This window comes from Equus quagga, chromosome 8, assembly GCF_021613505.1.
Source record: "Equus quagga isolate Etosha38 chromosome 8, UCLA_HA_Equagga_1.0, whole genome shotgun sequence".
Lineage (NCBI taxonomy): Eukaryota > Metazoa > Chordata > Mammalia > Perissodactyla > Equidae > Equus > Equus quagga.
In genome coordinates, this window is record NC_060274.1 from 60,617,500 (window position 1) to 60,634,699 (window position 17,200).

Here is a 17,200-nt window from a genome sequence, read left to right on the forward strand (position 1 = left end):
AAATAGATAACCAGCATGTAATAGTGATATCATCACCACTTAAAGGATATATTGCTTATTATAATGTTTGAAGATATTCATAAAATCCATTCCATTACACTGTTACTCTAAAGTAAAAATTTTAATAGATGCTTATCAAAATACTTCATTTCAGAATCAAGAAAGTAATTGAAATTTGGACGAATTTAATTACAAATTTTATTACAAATGACTTGATATTAATAATAGAGTTAGCACTCCTGTCTTTGATAGTTTTCAGAAATTGCAATATTGTGTTGCCGTAAAGTGAAAATTTTTTTTTCTTTAGCTTTGTTTTTCAGAAATTATCCTTAGGAAAAAACAAAGGATTCAAACTCTAAACAATTCTTAATTAGAATCTTCACTTTTTAAAGTATTTTGGTTCATATGGATCTAAGCCTAATTCTAGGATATTTTATCCTATGTATTTCAACGGTAAAAACTTCATCTTGGATTCTATTAACATGGAATTGTGAATAATTAAGATGTGGTCAGGAATAAAGTTCATTTGTGCACTGTTAGGGGGAAAGGCGGGACTGTTAAATAGATAATTGATCTGAAATTAATCTCCCACTAGATTGACCCTGGAGACATAGTCTGTCATCCTCCTTCCTCCTACCACAAAATGTCTGTGATAGAGACAGGCAGTAATATGTTATGGAAAATCTCCACATCGATCAGGGTTGGCATGGCTATCATAGTACTACCTCCAGGGATAAGTTCTTGGGGAAGCTTTTCTCACCTCTTCATCTCCTTCTACTCTTGACCTGCCTACCAACCTTCAATGAATTTGCACCAGTAAACAGTTTTACTTTAAAATGAATAAGGCTTAATCAAAAAAATTATTTGAATGCTTTTAAGGCAGCGTTTTGTAGAAGAGGATCTGGTAACTTGAGGTTTTTAGTTATCCTCCTGAAGTCAAAGTAGAAACTGAACTTAGAACTTTAATTCATTTAAATGAAAATGTATAGTACAGTGTCTTTTGCATTGTAAGTACTCAAATGTTTGAGGAATCATTGGCATTTGAAATGGTCATAATGTCTTTTAGATGCTTAGATTAAATTTGATCACTGTATCTGTTTTTGCCAATGAGGCATTTTCCCTAGGGATAAAAGATACGTGAATACAGTTAGCAGAAATATCATGGTTAGCTTTAAATAAAATTCTATCTAAAATCATAATAAATCAGGAAATTGTTTTTATACAGGTAAATGGTTGCAGCTTTGTGGTGAGAGCAGAAAAACCTACAAATTTATTAAGGGTACAGTATTTAAAACTACTCATGATACTAATGTTTTATACTATTTAAAATCATCTGGCTTACTAACAGAGCTTTTTCCTGCATGTACTTCTTTCTGTGTGTGATTTCTAAATACTTTTAACGTATAACAAAACACAATTATCCATCTTTTCTTATAAAACTCAATTGTAACAGAATTTGCAGATACCTAGGTTGCCATATTAGTAAACTCCCAGGTGATGAGTGATGTTTTAAAGTAGACTTTGCTATGGAATTCAATTTTTGAATCCCTCTTCCTGAGGAATGTTGCTAGTACTGAATTACTAAAAACCTGGGATTGATTTAGGAAGAAGAATTTTGTGTTGATGATTCTTCTTCTGAACATGGAGCACAGTTCAGTCACACCCACATGGAGATGGAACATGAATTGGCTGGGAAACAGCATGAGATTGAAGAGCTAAACAGGGAACTAGAAGAAATGAGGGCCACCTATGGGACTGAAGGACTGCAGCAGGTAGGCTTACCTATTGTGGCTTTTGGGTTGTTACTCACAAAAACAAAAATAGGAAATTTGTATGATCGTATGTATACATTCTTTAAAGATGGAGTTTTTAAATGGTAAGTTAAAGTCATCTTATAATGTATATCCTTATATATATCATGAACAACCTCACGTAAAACTAGGATTCCATTAATAGGACTTATGCTAACTCTTTTGTTTAACTTTATGAGGTAGCTAAGGCTGAAATCACTTCAGTAGGATAGATGTTTTTGTAATCAGCCTGAGAGAAAATTATGTTGCAAACTACATAAAATGTTTTGACTTAAACTCATTAAAAATGTCAGCAAGTCCTTCTGAATAACCTCTTGTGGTGAAAATGACATCTGTTGTTTGTGGTAGCCACTTATGAAAATAAGGTGAAATAGAACATTGATGAGGGTGACAGACATTCCAGTTTCATCTTGTCCAGCAACAATTGAGGCTTGAATGTGTCTGTATACCTATGAACAGATTGTGGCATCCCTAAATATAAAGGCAGCCTTCCTTCTAGAAATAGCTATATGGATAAGTCAGACCTAATGTATTTTGTTCCTCAGTTAGGTAATTTTTTAAAAAATAGATGTGGAAGTCGGGGCTGGCCCCGTGGCCGAGTGGTTAAATTTGCATACTCTGCTTTGGCGGCCCAGGGTTTCGCCAGTTCAGATCCTGGGTGTGGACATGGCCGGGGGGATTTGGGGAGATAAAGCAGGAAAAAAAAAGATTGGCAACAGTTGTGAGCTCAGGTGCCAATCTTTATTAAAAAAAAAAAAATTGATGTGGAAGTAAAACTAATTCCTGAAAGCTCATAGCTTTCAAATATGGAAAAGATTGCTTACAAATTGTAATAATTCTGCCAATGCATTTTGAATATCATGTTTTTGAAGAACAGCTGCTTATAATAATATTCAATTTTGTTAAGAAAATGTCTAGCACTTACTATTTTCACTTATGTCTTTTAGTTACAAGAATTTGAAGCTGCCATTAAACAAAGAGATGGCATCATAACCCAGCTCACTGCTAATTTACAACAAGCAAGAAGAGAAAAGGATGAGACAATGAGAGAATTTTTAGAGTTGACAGAACAAAGTCAAAAATTACAGATTCAATTCCAGCATGTAAGTATTAACTAATAGAACAAAATTTATTAGCTATTTAGTAATGAATTTTTAAAAATTTTTCGTACTTTCAAGAATGAATGTAAATTTTCTTAAAAGACATTATGTATTTAAAAGCTTATTATGTATCATGTTGGAAACACTAGTAAATACCTATTGTTAATCAAGAATTTAATTCAGACTTCTTGAGTGGCTTCTTGCTCTTATTTGCTTTCTACTTCTTCCTTGTCTGTGTTTTGAAATCCTACAAAAACTCATAAGTCTGATTGGGTGGATTTTTGCAGAAATTAACTTGTAGTCACGTCCTACCTTTGCCAACCCTGTTTTGATTATATTTTAGTTAAATTCTAAAGTGGTAACTAGACTAAATATATTCCCCTTAACTTTAATTAGAGCCATAGGAATCTAATTATATTAATCAAGGTTTCTGATGGCAAGTAACAGAAAATAATTTGAGATGGTTTAAGCAAAAAGGAGGAATTTAATGTGAGGATACAAGCTTATCTTACAACCACGCCTCTGAGAGGGATTGGAACCAGAAACTAGAAAGTCATCAGGAATTCAGAAAGTACTGTCTTTCAGGACCCATTTCCTTCTGGGTGTCTGCCTCAGTCTTACCTCTCACTAGACTACTTTTTCTGCTTTGTCATGGGAAAGATAATCTTACTGGTTCAGCTTGGATAATATGCTCATACTTGTCTGATCAGCCATGGCAGCATGTTTGTTGAGGTCTCAAGCCCGTGAATCCAGCACAGTTCCCAGAGAGCAATTGTGGGCTGAGTAATACCTCAAAAGATGTCTGTTCCTTAGTGCAGTCACTTCGGAATTTAATACTTTGGGATTTCTATTTTCAAGTTACAGGCTAGTGAAACTCTGAGAAACAGCACTCATAGTAACACAGCTGCAGATTTACTACAAGCCAAACAACAGATCCTCACTCATCAGCAGCAACTGGAGCAACAAGACCATCTACTAGAAGATTATCAAAAAAAGAAAGAAGACTTCAAAATGCAAATTAGTTTCCTACAAGAGAAAATTAGGACATATGAAATGGTATGTTTATTTTAAGGAAGTCAGCCAACGTGCAGCAGCTTTACAATTTAAAGATTTTTATGGAAGTGTTTATGTTTTTATTATGCACATGAATCATAAAATTTCAGAATTAAGAAGAGCTCTGTAAGTATGTAAACTAATTTATTTCAAAAGCAGTTGGGAGTCTCACGGTAATAGTTTTTAAGATAATACTTATTACTGAGTTCCTTGAAAATGATCAGCCTCTGTTAAACTGAGTTCTCAGAAGAATCTAAATTTATAACCAGAATTTCTATCTTTTTTTCTTTTCATCTAAAGGTATTTCTTCTCATTTTAGCCATGGTTATGAAATTCTGAAAATATTTTCACAACAAGATGAAGTTTTATGGCTTTTAATTAGGAAAAAAACCAGTTGATTCTCTTTATTCATGTTAGTTAAGTTTTATAAAGTTGCCTGGAACACTTATTTAGCAAATAAGTGTCCTAAGGGGTATATAATATATATATATACATACATACACACATATACATATCTCACGTAGATTATAATCTTAAATTCTAAAAACAACTTATCCTAGTAGATTGTATTTTGTTTATTTTTCAAAAGAGAAAATGAGGTTCATAAATGTTAAGTGACTTGCTTGAGGCTGCCCTGCTAACAGTTGCTGCAGTTGGAATTCAGTCTCTATCCAGCTGGCTCAGAGCCAGAATTTCTTGCACTGCTCTGCTCCCTACCCTCTCCATCCTCTTCCTTTCCATCCATCTTCTCCACATGAGAACCCAAACAAGAAGGCAGGGTGTGGTTGACTTGTTTGACATCAGCTGGAAATGTGTGTCGAGCAACTCAAATTTTTTATCACTCTGTGCACTTCTGCAAGTGACTGTGAGTATTGATTTAGGGGTTACAAATAAATTTTAGCAAGTAGTTGAATTTGCAAATATGGAACTGTGAATAATGAGGATAGGCTATACATATAATACAGTACTTTTTATAAACCTAGAAAGTTCTTCTGCAAGAGGTTGAGAAATTACCAAAACAAGAATATTGTTTGGGTAATAATAAAAATATTAGCTAGTATTTATTTTTGTTTACTTGATACCAGGCAATATTCAAAGCATCTTACACACATTAACTCATTGAATCATCACAACAGCCTTATGAGGTTATCATTATCACCCTTATTTTATAGATGAGGACACCAAGGCAAAGCAAGATGAAGTAAATTAGCCAAGTATATAGGTAATAAGTTGGTGGTAGACACAGATTTCAACTCTAAAGACTGTCTCTTAGGAAAATAGGAAATGTACAAATGTAAGATATGGAAATTATGAAATGGACATGCCTTACAACCCAGGTAATTTAAAAATCATCACGTGGATGTTTACAGAACACCTGTGGTGTACCAGGCCCTTGCAAGAGGTAGTGACGCTTAAAATGGGGCTTTTTCTTCACTGGAACTCATGGTTTAGTAGGGCACGTGCACAAGACACCACAAAACAAGGACAAGTGTAGTAAAAAGTGTTTGGAAAATTCTGAGCAGGTCCAGTTTCATAAGGGAAGTGATTCAGGGTAGGCTTTAGACTGGAGGTAGGTCTGTAAGTTGGAACAATTCCTGTTTGTTTGTTTGTTTTGTATGTGTTTTTATTGAGTTCATAATAGTTTATGACATTGTGAGATTTCAGTTGTACATTATTACTTGTCCATCACCATATAAGTGCTCCCCTTCACCCCCTGCTCACCCCCTAACCCCCTTCCCATGGTAACCACTGACCTATTCTCTTTGTGTGTTTATCTTCCACATATGAGTGAAATCATCTGGTGTTTGTCTTTCTCCGTCTGGCTTATTTTGCTTAACGTAATACCCTCCAGGTCCATCCATGTTGTTGCCAATGGGATGATTTTGTCTTTTTTTATGACTGAGCGGTATTCCATTGTATGTATATACCACATCTTCTTTATCCAGTCATTGGTGAATGGGCACTTGGATTGCTTCCATGTCTTGGCTATTGTGAACAGTGCTGCAATGAACATAGGGGTACATAAATCACTTTGAATCATTGATTTTAAGTTCTTTGGATAGATACCCAGTAGTGGGATAGCTGGGTCATGTGGTATTTTTATTTTTAGTTTTTTGAGAAATCTCCATACTGTTTTCCATAGTGGCTGCACCTGCTTGCATTCCCACCAGTAGTGTATGAGGGTTCCCTTTTGTCCACAACCTCTCCAACATTTGTTATTTTTTTGTCTTAGTGATTACAGCCATTTTAACAGGTGTAAGATGATATCTTGCTGTAGTTTTGATTTGCATTTTCCTGTTGATTAGTGGTGTGGAACATTTTTTCATGTGGCTATTGGCCATCTGTATGTCTTTGGAAAAATGTCTGTTTATATCCTCTGCTCATTTTTTGACCAGGTTGTGTATTATTTTGTTGTTGAGTTGTGTGAGTTCTTTATATATTATGGAACAATTCCTTTTTTATTGTATTTTGTTCGCTTAGCGATTGGCATAATGCACGGCACACAGCAGCTACCCATACTTACTTGGTAAATAAGTGAATAAATTATGAATCTGAACTGACAGAGATGGGGAGGACATTTTAGAATAATTATGAATAAATTATGAATCTGAACTGACAGATGGGGAGGACATTTTAGAATAATTATGAATAAATTATGAATCTGAACTGACAGATGGGGAGGACATTTTAGACTGAGGGTGGAGTGTGCTTAAAGACTCAGGCTAAAACATGTTGATAATGTATATAGGAAGCGAGAAATAATTTACTAGAAAACAGTGATCTTTGAAAGGGAGTCTTTCTGGGAGGTAAGAGTGGAAAGACAGTCTAGGCCTAGGTTAGAAGAGCCTGGAAACTGGATTTTATTATAGTTACTCTATTATATTCAGTAGGCCATGTAATTTGAGAGTATTGAAATTCAACTAATTCATTTTCATAAGAGGAATAACATTTATTTGAATATTAATAAGAATACTTTTATTATCAGTCTCTTTCATTACATGTATGTTTTTTTTTTTTTGAGGAAGATTAGCCCTGAGCTAACTACTGCCAGTCCTCCTCTTTTTGCTGAGGAAGACTGGTCCTGAGCTAACATCTGTGCCCATCTCCCTCTACTTTATATGTGGGATGCCTACCACAGCATGGTGTGCCAAGCGGTGCGATGTCCGCACCTGGGATCTGAACCTGCGAACCCTGGGCTGCCGAGAAGTTAACCGCTGTGCCACCGGGCCGGCCCCTCATTACATGTATCTTTTAATTTCTCCTTTTTTTTTTCTTTGAATGAATCCCCCTGAGTAGTAATTCCATCAGAGAAGCTGAGGGACTAGGGCATTAGGGTGATAGTTGAAACTGTCTTGGTCCCTCCCGAACTGCTTGACAGTTCTGGGCTCATTCTTATTGTCCTAATCTTCTGAACTTCCCATCATGCAGTAGTCCCAGGCAGGAAGTATATTATTCCCCACTCTCTCAGTTCTGTTTCCAAAAAATAGAGGGATTGTATCCTTAAGCACAGGGCTGTCTTTTTTTGCAACACAAAATAAGTGGCTTAAAACCATATACTTTGAAATAAATGGTAGTAAGAAAAATGAACCATGAATTTGTGTTGTGTAAATGAAGAATTATTGTTGTTTGTTTGCAATTATATCAGTGTTGGACAATTCTTAATTGAGGCTGTTTTATGAGGGTTTTTCCCCCATAGAAAATCAGGAAATAGAAATGTTATAGATTTTATAACAGCATGAACATTTTCAAGACTAATTACTTAACAATTTAACTGAAGTTGACCACTATGAATGATTTTACTTTCTTATAGGTTTCACACACCTTTTAGACTTTTTACTAGTACATAAATATATTTGTATGTAGCACAGTGAAAATAAAATACCTTAATATATTTATTTTAACTTCAAGCATATTCTATGAGATAGAGGAAATAATATTATCTTTGTTTTACAGGTGAAAACACCAAGATTTAAAGAGTTTAATTGATTTAAATGTCATATTTTAGTACAGAAGTTAAAGTAAGAGGACTCAACACTTGATAATTACTTACAGTGACATTGGGTGGGATATGTGATACCAAGACAAAACTGACAGAATTTTGCTCAAGAGGCTACACAGAATAGTATTCATTACCTTGTTAATTTATGTAGTGCAGAATCTGGCCTTTGACTTATAGGGTCAACAATCTGGTTTAGTTTTTATTTTCTCTCAGCTGAGACTTGGGCTATCTCAGAGGTGAATTCAGATTTTCCAAGTTCAAGAGGCTAATGTTTAAACCTTGAATATAAGATTATTAATTTGCAATGAGAAATAATTATCACAGGGACCTGTATACTTCAAATTCATTGGGTTTTACTTTCTTTCCATGGGCAAATGAATTTGAAAAGCCAAATTATAACGATAGAAAGTTGTTTAGTGAGCATGAGATCAAGGGATGTTAGAGGAATAAAATGTTCACTAGCATTAGGCTGTGATAACCTGATATATCCATCTCACAGTAGGAATGGTCACACCTGTGGACTGAAATTCTTAAATTCTGTTTGCTACAACCCCGAACATTGCTTTCTACATTAGGTATGGTTTTCCCAGAGAGATAAGAATTCTCAGTTTCTTGGCACCTTGCTTCTCTTCCCTTCACTATACTTGAATGGGCACTGCCAACACTTGCCTCTGAGGCTTTTCTTTGTCTAGGCTTTGACATTCTTTCTTTAGATATGTTAATACAAGGTGCATTTAAGTCCTCTAGGCTAGAAGGACTACTGTCTCCTGAAGGTGATTTTACTGAGGTATATTCGTTCCATTCTATGGATTTTAACTTCTTTCTTTGTCCTTGGGATTACTGCCCTTAACTATTGGGCAGCTTCTGCTTGACTCTCTGGTACTATAACACTCCTGTGAATGAATGTGATTATGGATATGCTTTGGCATGTGTTCTGAGTTAGGCTTATCTACAATTCCAAAACAGAGTCCCAAATCAGAACTGAGAAAAAGTATTTCAAATTTCTATTTAAACCAAAAGTCCAGGACCAAGCTGATATGCCATAAATGATGTAGTTGTCTTGTATGTCACTTGAGATTCAACTACTTAAGCATTGCATATCCCTAAAGTTCTGATTCACTTAGCCCAGGAATGAAGTTAAGGCACACCTATAGGAACCTCTTTTTGTTACTGCTTTTCTCTTTTCATAGCACTCGCTCATCAGACACCTTCAAGTCACTAGAACACATAGGAGGAACCTTGATTTAATTTTGGGACTCTCTTCTAGAACTATAAAGGACATAATACTCTAACTAGCTATAGAAAATACTGATGACTTAGAATGTTGAGCAGTTAATAAGAAAAATATAATGGTTTAGACACATTTAATCTGACTGAATTTTTTAATTAAAATTTAAAAAATTTCTTCTTCCTGAGAAGGCCAACACTGCTATAGTATTTGCTCACAAATAGTGTTGGATACACAAGTCCTATGTCTCATTGACTTGGGAAAAATTGAGGGGCAGGCCCAGCCGTTACTTTTTATTTGTTGTTAATGCCTTTGAGTCAATTCCAACTCCTGGTGACCCTGTATACAGCAGAATGAAGCCCTGCCTGGTCTTTTTCCAGTGTTCTGCTGCTACTCATGGGATTTTCATGGCCAGTCTTTTCAAAAGTGGGTGGCCAAGTCCTTCTTCCTGGTCTGTTTAGTCTGGAAGCTCTCCTGAAACCTGTCCACCATAGGTGACTCTGCTGGGATTTGAAATACCAGTGGCACAGTTTTCAGCATCATAGCAACATGCAGCTGCCACGTTATGACAAACGACGAATAGGTGGTCTGGTTCCTTGACCGGGATACGAACCTGGGCTGTGGTAGTCAGAGCACTGACTCTTAACCACTAAAGCGCTAGGGCTGGCTTTGCATCTTGTAGAATTATGTAAAAAGGAGGCTTCTGTCAGTCTTTTGGTAATGGGGTTAAGCAGTGTAAGTTGCCAGGAACTAAAAATGCCATTTTCATTTTTTCTTCCTAAAGGAACAAGATAAAAAGGTAGAAAGCTCAAATAAAGAAATACAGGAAAAGGAGGCAATCATTGAAGAATTAAGTACAAAAATAATAGAAGAAGAAAAGAAAACTCTTGAGCTAAAGGATAAAGTAACAGCTGCTGATAAATTACTAGAAGAATTACAAGAACATGTTCTACAAAAGAACCAAGAGTTAAAAAATGTGAAATTAGAGCTGACTAATTCCAAGCAAAAAGAAAGACAGTGTTCTGAGGAAGTAAAACAATTAATGGGAACAGTTGAAGAACTTCAGAAGAAAAATCATAAAGATAGCCAATTTGAAACTGATATTCTACAACGAATGGAACAAGAAACACAAAGAAAGTTAGAACAACTCCGGGCGGAGCTGGATGAGATGTATGGGCAGCAGATAGTGCAGATGAAACAAGAGTTAATAAAACAACACATGTTACAGATAGAAGAACTGAAAACACGACACAAGGGAGAAATGGAGAATGCTTTAAGATCGTATCCAAATATTACAGTTAATGAAGAGCAAATAAAGTTAATGAATATGGCAATAAATGAACTGAATATAAAATTGCAAGATACTAACTCTCAAAAGGAAAAACTCAAGGAAGAACTAGGAGTAATTTCAGGAGAAAAGTCTGCTCTACAGAGACAACTTAAAGACCTTTTTGAAGAATTGAGCTTTTCAAGGGACCAAATTCAGAGAGCTAGACAGACAATAGCTGAACAAGAAAGTAAACTCAATGAAGCATATAAGTCCCTTAGTACAGTTGAAGATTTGAAAGCTGAGATTGTTTCTGCATGTGAATCCAGGAAGGAACTAGAATTAAAACATGAAGCAGAAGTTACAAATTATAAGATAAAACTTGAAATGTTAGAAAGAGAAAAGAATGCTGTGTTAGACAGAATGGCTGAATCACAAGAAGCTGAATTAGAGAGGCTGAGGACACAGCTTCTGTTTAGTCATGAAGAAGAACTTTCCAAACTGAAGGAAGATTTAGAAATTGAGCATCGAATAAATATTGAAAAACTTAAAGATAACTTAGGTATTCACTATAAACAGCAGATAGATGGCTTACAGAATGAAATGAGTCAAAAGATAGAAACCATGCAGTTTGAAAAAGACAATTTGATAACTAAGCAGAATCAATTAATTTTGGAAATTTCAAGGCTAAAAGATTTACAGCAGTCCCTTGTGAATTCAAAATCAGAAGAAATGACTCTTCAAATCAATGAACTTCAAAAAGAAATTGAAGTACTCAGACAAGAAGAAAAGGAAAAGGGTACACTTGAACAAGAAGTTCAAGAATTACAACTTAAAACTGAATTATTGGAGAAACAAATGAAAGAAAAAGAAGATGACCTTCAAGAAAAATTTGCACAACTTGAAGCAGAGAATAGCATTCTTAAAGATGAAAAGAAAGCCCTTGAAGACATGTTGAAAAAATATACTCCTGTTAACCAAGAAGAAAGATTAATTTTCATAGATTCCATTAAGTCCAAACCCAAAGACTGTAGCTGTCAAAAAGAAATAGAAATACTTACAGAGGAAAATGAGGACCTCAGAAAACAATGTATTCAACTAACTGAAGAGATTGAAAAGCAAAGGAACACTTTTTCATTTGCTGAAAAAAATTTTGAAGTTAACTATCAGGAGTTACAGGAGGATTATGCTTGCCTTCTGAAAGTAAAAATGGATTTAGAAGAGAGTAAAAATAAACAAGAAGTAGAGTATAAAAGTAAGCTTAAAGCACTTAGTGAAGAGCTTCATCATTTGCAAAGAATAAATCCAACTATAGTGAAAATGAAAAGTTCAGTCATTGATGATGACAAAGCTTTTATAGCAGAACCATTGGAAATCGGTGAGGTTGTTGAGAAAGATACAACAGAACTTATGGAAAAACTTGAAGTAACCAAGAGAGAAAAATTAGAACTGTCAGAGAGACTCTCTGATCTTTCTGAACAATTAAAACAGAAACATGGTGAGATTAGTTTTCTAAGTGAAGAAGTTAAATCTTTAAAGCAAGAGAAAGAGCAAGTTTTATTGAGATGTAGGGAACTAGAAATCATAATTAACCATAATAAGACAGAAAATGTAAACGTCTGTGATGTTCAGTTAAAGTCTTTAAGAGAGAGAGTTGTGACTATGACAAGCGGGGAGTCTGGAGGGCCAATTTCTAAAATAAATAAAGATTTTGGTGAAGAATCAAAAATGATGAAGGAAGATAAAATTTCTTTTGAAAATATGACTATTGGAACAGAAAGCAAGCAAGAACAGTTAGTTTTGAGTCACTTGCCATCAGCGACGAACGAATCATTGCCTGAGACAATGGAACCGAGTGAGAAGGATAAACTTCAGCAGGAACTCAGTGTACTTAAGTCCGAACAGGTATGTTTATTTATTTATATATGCTAAAGCACAATGAAAATGTACATTTCATACTAAAAAAGTTTTCATGTTCATGAAACATAATTAACCTCGTTGCAAGAGGATAAAGGTGAACCCTGTGATGTAATTCTTATTTGAGCCTATCATTTATCATTTCTTTTGTCTGTTTTTTTTAAAACATTGTTGCCTTTCTTTTGGTTAATCTGTGTTATACATTCTACTCAGTCAACAAAATGTAGTAATGATTTCACATTTTCCTGGAAAAGCAAGAGTTTAAGTAACTTTGTTGAGCATCTGAGCTTTAGAAAAGATATTTTGTTGCAATCAAAAAGATTGGTTTCAGAGTTTCATTTCATACTGGTATTTTCAAGGTTCCACAACTGAAAATTCACTCTTAAACTTTTTAGTACTTTATATAGTTGTTCAGTAGTTAGGAAACTATTTTCCTGAAAAAAAATCTTGATTTAAGTCCTAGAGTTTTCTCAGAGTATTGTTTTACCTAAAGGAGGGAAGAAAGTGTTATTCTAAATTCAGTTAAAGAATGCATGTAATGAGTAAAAATAGATCACTCCTGATGTTTCATATTTGCCAGATACTGATATTAGAAATAACAGGAACATTCCACTGGGTATCTTGCATAATTATGCTAACTAAAGCTTTATGTTTCTTCATTTATACATGTATTTATCGAATCTCTTGCCAAATATAGAAGTATAGTAGTGAACAAGAGAAAGAAGATTCCTGCTCTCGATGAGCATGTTATTCTAGTGAGGGAGGAAGGCAGTAAACAAGGAAATGAGTAGTTAAAAATAGTGATAAGTCCTATAAGGAAAATAAAATAGATAATGTGATAGAGACTGATGGGTATTGGTGGTGACAGTATTAAATAGGGGGGTCAGGAAAGGTCTCTTGGAGGAATTGATATTTGAACTGAGGTCTGAATGACAGGGAGGAGCTTACCACATGCAAATTAGAGCAATTAGAAGACATAGATGAGTTTGAGGAACAAAATAAAGTGTGTTTAGTTGAGTTTGAGAGAGGGAGAGTGGAAGAAAAAGAGTTTGAAGAAGAAGGAAAGTTTGGGCTTGCCCCATGGCCGAGTGGTTAAGTTTGCACATTCTGCTTCAGCAGCCCAGGGTTTCACCAATTCGGATCCTGGGCACGGACATGGCACTGCTCACCAGGCCATTGCTGAGGTGGCATCCCACATCCCACATGCCACAACAAGGACCCACAACTGAAAATATACATCTATGTACTGGGGAGATTTGGGGAGAAAAAGAAAAAAAAAAATGAAAGATTGACACCTGAGCTAACAACTGTTGCCAGTCTTAAAAAAAAACAAAAAAAAGGAAAGTTTTTTTTTTTACTTCTAATATATTCACATTTATGATATATTAAATGTAAAGATATCTTACATTTTAATAAGCTAAATAGAGTGAAGAAATTAAAATTGCATAGCTGTTAATGTTTTGTTAAATATCTGGAATTGTTTTCAAAATCATAATGTGGGGGGCCAGCCTGGTGGCACAGCAGTTAAGTTCACACATTCTGCTTTGCCAGCCCAGGGTTCACTGGTTTGGATCATGGGTGTGGACCTATGCACCACTTATAAGCCATGCTGTGGTAGGTAGGTGTCCCACATATAAAATAGAGGAAGATGGGCACAAATTTTAGCTCAGGGCCAATCTTCCTCAAGCAAACAGAGGAAGATTGGCAACGGATGTTAGTTCAGGGCCAATCTTCCTCACCAAAAAATGAAAACAATAATAATAATTATAATAATTTGGTAAAATCTAATACAGTTAATGTTCATTATCTGTGACCCAGCAATTATATATCTGGATAGTTTTCCATGTGGTCCCTAGCCAGCAGCATCAGCAGCACTTGGAAACAGGTTAAAATTCAAATTCTCAGGCCCCACACCCAACCTTCTGAGCTAGAAACTCTGGGGGAGAGGCCCAGCAATCTGTTTTAGTCAGCACTTCAGGTGATTCTGATGCATGCTTAAGTTTGAGAACCACTACACTACACTAGAGAAACACTAACATACTTGTACAAGGGCATATGTATAAGAATTTATTGCAGCATTTTTTGAAATATCAAAAAATTAGAGATAATGCAGTAAAACTCCAGAAAGGAAATGGACAAATTATGGCCTATTCTTATATACTATACCACATTTAAGATAAATTAATCTGTATCTACATGGATAGATCTCAGAAGCACATTGAATGAGAAGAGCAATTTGCAAAAGAACTACCATTCTGCACCATTTATGTAAATTCTTAACACAAAATATAGTGCATTGTTTATAGATATGTTGAGAAGTGATAGTATAAGAAATGGACTGGACTTGCCACAAATTTGCAAATAATGATTGCCTCTGGGGAAGGAAGAATGGGAACATAGTGGATTAAATTTTATCTGAGTTTTCTTTTTTTTTTTTCAAGATTTTATTTTTTCCTTTTTCTCCCCAAAGTCCCCCGGTACGTAGTTGTATATTCTTAGTTGTGGGCCCTTCTAGTTGTGGCATGTGGGATGCCGCCTCAGCATGGCTTGTGAACGGTGCCACGTCCGCGCCCAGGATTCAAACCAGCAAAACACTGGGCCACTGAAGCAGAACGTGCAAATTTAACCACTTGGCCACGCGGCCGGCCCCTGAGTATTCTTTCCTTTTTTTTTTTTTAAAGATTTTCTTTTTTCTTTTTCTTTTTCCTTTTTCTCTCCAAAGCCCCCCACTACATAGCTGTATATTCTTAGTTGTGGGTCCTTCTAGTTGTGGCATGTGGGACGCCGCCTCAGCATAGCTCGATGAGTGGTGCCATGTCCTCGCCTAGGATTCGAATGGACGAAACACTGGGCCACCTGCAGCAGAGCGCGTGAACTTAACCACTTGGCCATGGGGCCAGCCCCCCTGAGTTTTGTTTTTAAACGAAAGAAGTGGGTAGGGAGGAGAGAAATGAAAAAAAAAACGAAAATATTTGTGTTTGCTAATTTGGGGTGTGAGTATATCAGTGTTTATTACATTGTTATCTTCTCTATATTTAAAATACTCTTTTTGAACAAAAATCAAAGATGAGGCCATACTAGCTATACCAAATCTCAAAATTTACCATAAACTTGAGATAATGAAAATATTGTGCTACTTTCCTTGAAAGAGACAATTAGATCAATGCAACAGAAAGAAAAGTGAGAAAAAAATTAGACTTCACTTCTCTTATTTGAAGTTTTGAACTATAATTTCATGTCTATACCCTCTTGTAGTTAGTATATGCAAAAAAATGGAAGTTGAATTATTTGATTTGTCGTTTTAAAACTTTCTAATGTGTATGTACATTCACTTTAAGAATGATTTAAGGCTGCAGATGGAAGCTCAACGTATATGCCTCTCTCTGGTTTATTCAACTCATGTGGATCAGATTCGTGAATTTATGGAAAATGAAAAAGATAAAGCTCTTTGCAGTCTTAAAGAGGAGCTTATTTCTGCCCAAGAGGAAAAGATCAAGGAACTTGAGAAAAGGCACCAGCTAGAGCTACAGAATATAAAAACACAAGAAACAGGTAATTGGTTTCTAAGAAAATTCTAAGTACTGTGAAGCAAATAAGTATCACTTAGAGCCCACCATTCCATGATTCTGTCCTTGTCTTAGAACCCATAGAGGAAGATGACTATATATCCCAGTCCTGGATTGATTTCTTCATATAACCATTGAACATTCATTTAAGCGCTTGAGAAATGTAAAATCACTGAATCATTTTCACCCAGGAAGTGACAATCTGGTGGGAAAGCAATATAAAATAAACTCTTAGAAAACAATAGGTCAATTTCTATAATGAAAGAATGAATAGAAAGAATGGACAGAGAGAGGAGGAAGGTACTCATACTTCATAGAGGATGAGGAGAGTAAGACTGCAGGCAGGCGTAGGGAGGTTGGAATTTTTAGGGAAGTCTCTTGAGTCTTAAACACAGAGGTATGAAAGACTGCATCCATTTTGGAGAATTGAGAGTTCAAGGTATGTGAAAAAGTAGTGGAGGATAAAGCTTGAAAGATTGGAACGAGCTTGATCAGAAAAAGCTTATATATCTTGACTGAAACCTGTTTAAGTTTTATGGTGTTGGTGATAAGACCTTCTGCAGGATTTTAAATAGTGGGAGTAACAGTAAGATTTTTATTTTAAGATGACACCATTGGGGCAAGTTGGGGGAGGTGATTAGTGATAGGATGACCGATTAAACAACTTTGACAGGAGTTCTGTTAACAATAAGATGTTGAACTAAAATGTCACTGAGGGTGGAAAGGAAAGAAAAGTTTAAGAGTTAAAGAGGTAGGCTGTAGTCTTCAGTTAACATTAGCAGTAAAAGGGAGAGGAACTGAGAATGAGCCTTAAGTTTCTAGCTTGGGTACACTGCATTGAGGGTGACTCCAGTCATGAAGAGGATGAGGAGCAGATTTGTGAGGAAAATAATTAATTCAGTTTGGAACATATTGATTTAAAAATACCTGTTGACTTTGGAAAAGAGGTGTCTAATAGGCAGTTGAAAGTAGAAGTCTGAAAGGCAAGAGGGAAATTCAGGCTCGAGATAAAGATTTGGAAATAAAAAGATCATTTGAGGCCAAGAACAAGAATGAGATGTCTTGGGAGACTGTAGAGTGAGCCACAAGACTAACATGGCACTTATAGGGAGCGACAGCGTGTAAGGAATCATAAAGGGAAGACTCGTTGCAGTTAACTTTTATCTTTAATAATTATTTAACCACTTGATTAACTAGACAACTTCTGTTTAAGACATCTCCAGGCCTCCACTCATGACACATCTGCCTTTGGGAATGA

The 17,200-nt window shown here is 35.5% G+C and overlaps 1 protein-coding gene across 11 annotated transcripts in view; it reads left to right on the top strand.

The window, feature by feature from the left end:
• The window catches only part of AKAP9 (A-kinase anchoring protein 9), a 159,818-nt gene that overhangs the window by 35,324 nt on the left and 107,294 nt on the right, over positions 1–17,200 (top strand). For 10 of the 11 annotated variants that reach the window (XM_046669146.1, XM_046669137.1, XM_046669139.1 and 7 more), the window contains exons 4-9: positions 1,226–1,279; positions 1,605–1,772; positions 2,759–2,914; positions 3,770–3,967; positions 9,977–12,364; positions 15,715–15,928. In XM_046669146.1, coding sequence (XP_046525102.1) covers positions 1,226–1,279; positions 1,605–1,772; positions 2,759–2,914; positions 3,770–3,967; positions 9,977–12,364; positions 15,715–15,928 — 3,178 coding nt within the window. The remainder of the gene's footprint in view (positions 1–1,225; positions 1,280–1,604; positions 1,773–2,758; positions 2,915–3,769; positions 3,968–9,976; positions 12,365–15,714; positions 15,929–17,200) is intronic. The other variant, XM_046669142.1, reaches the window with a different exon arrangement.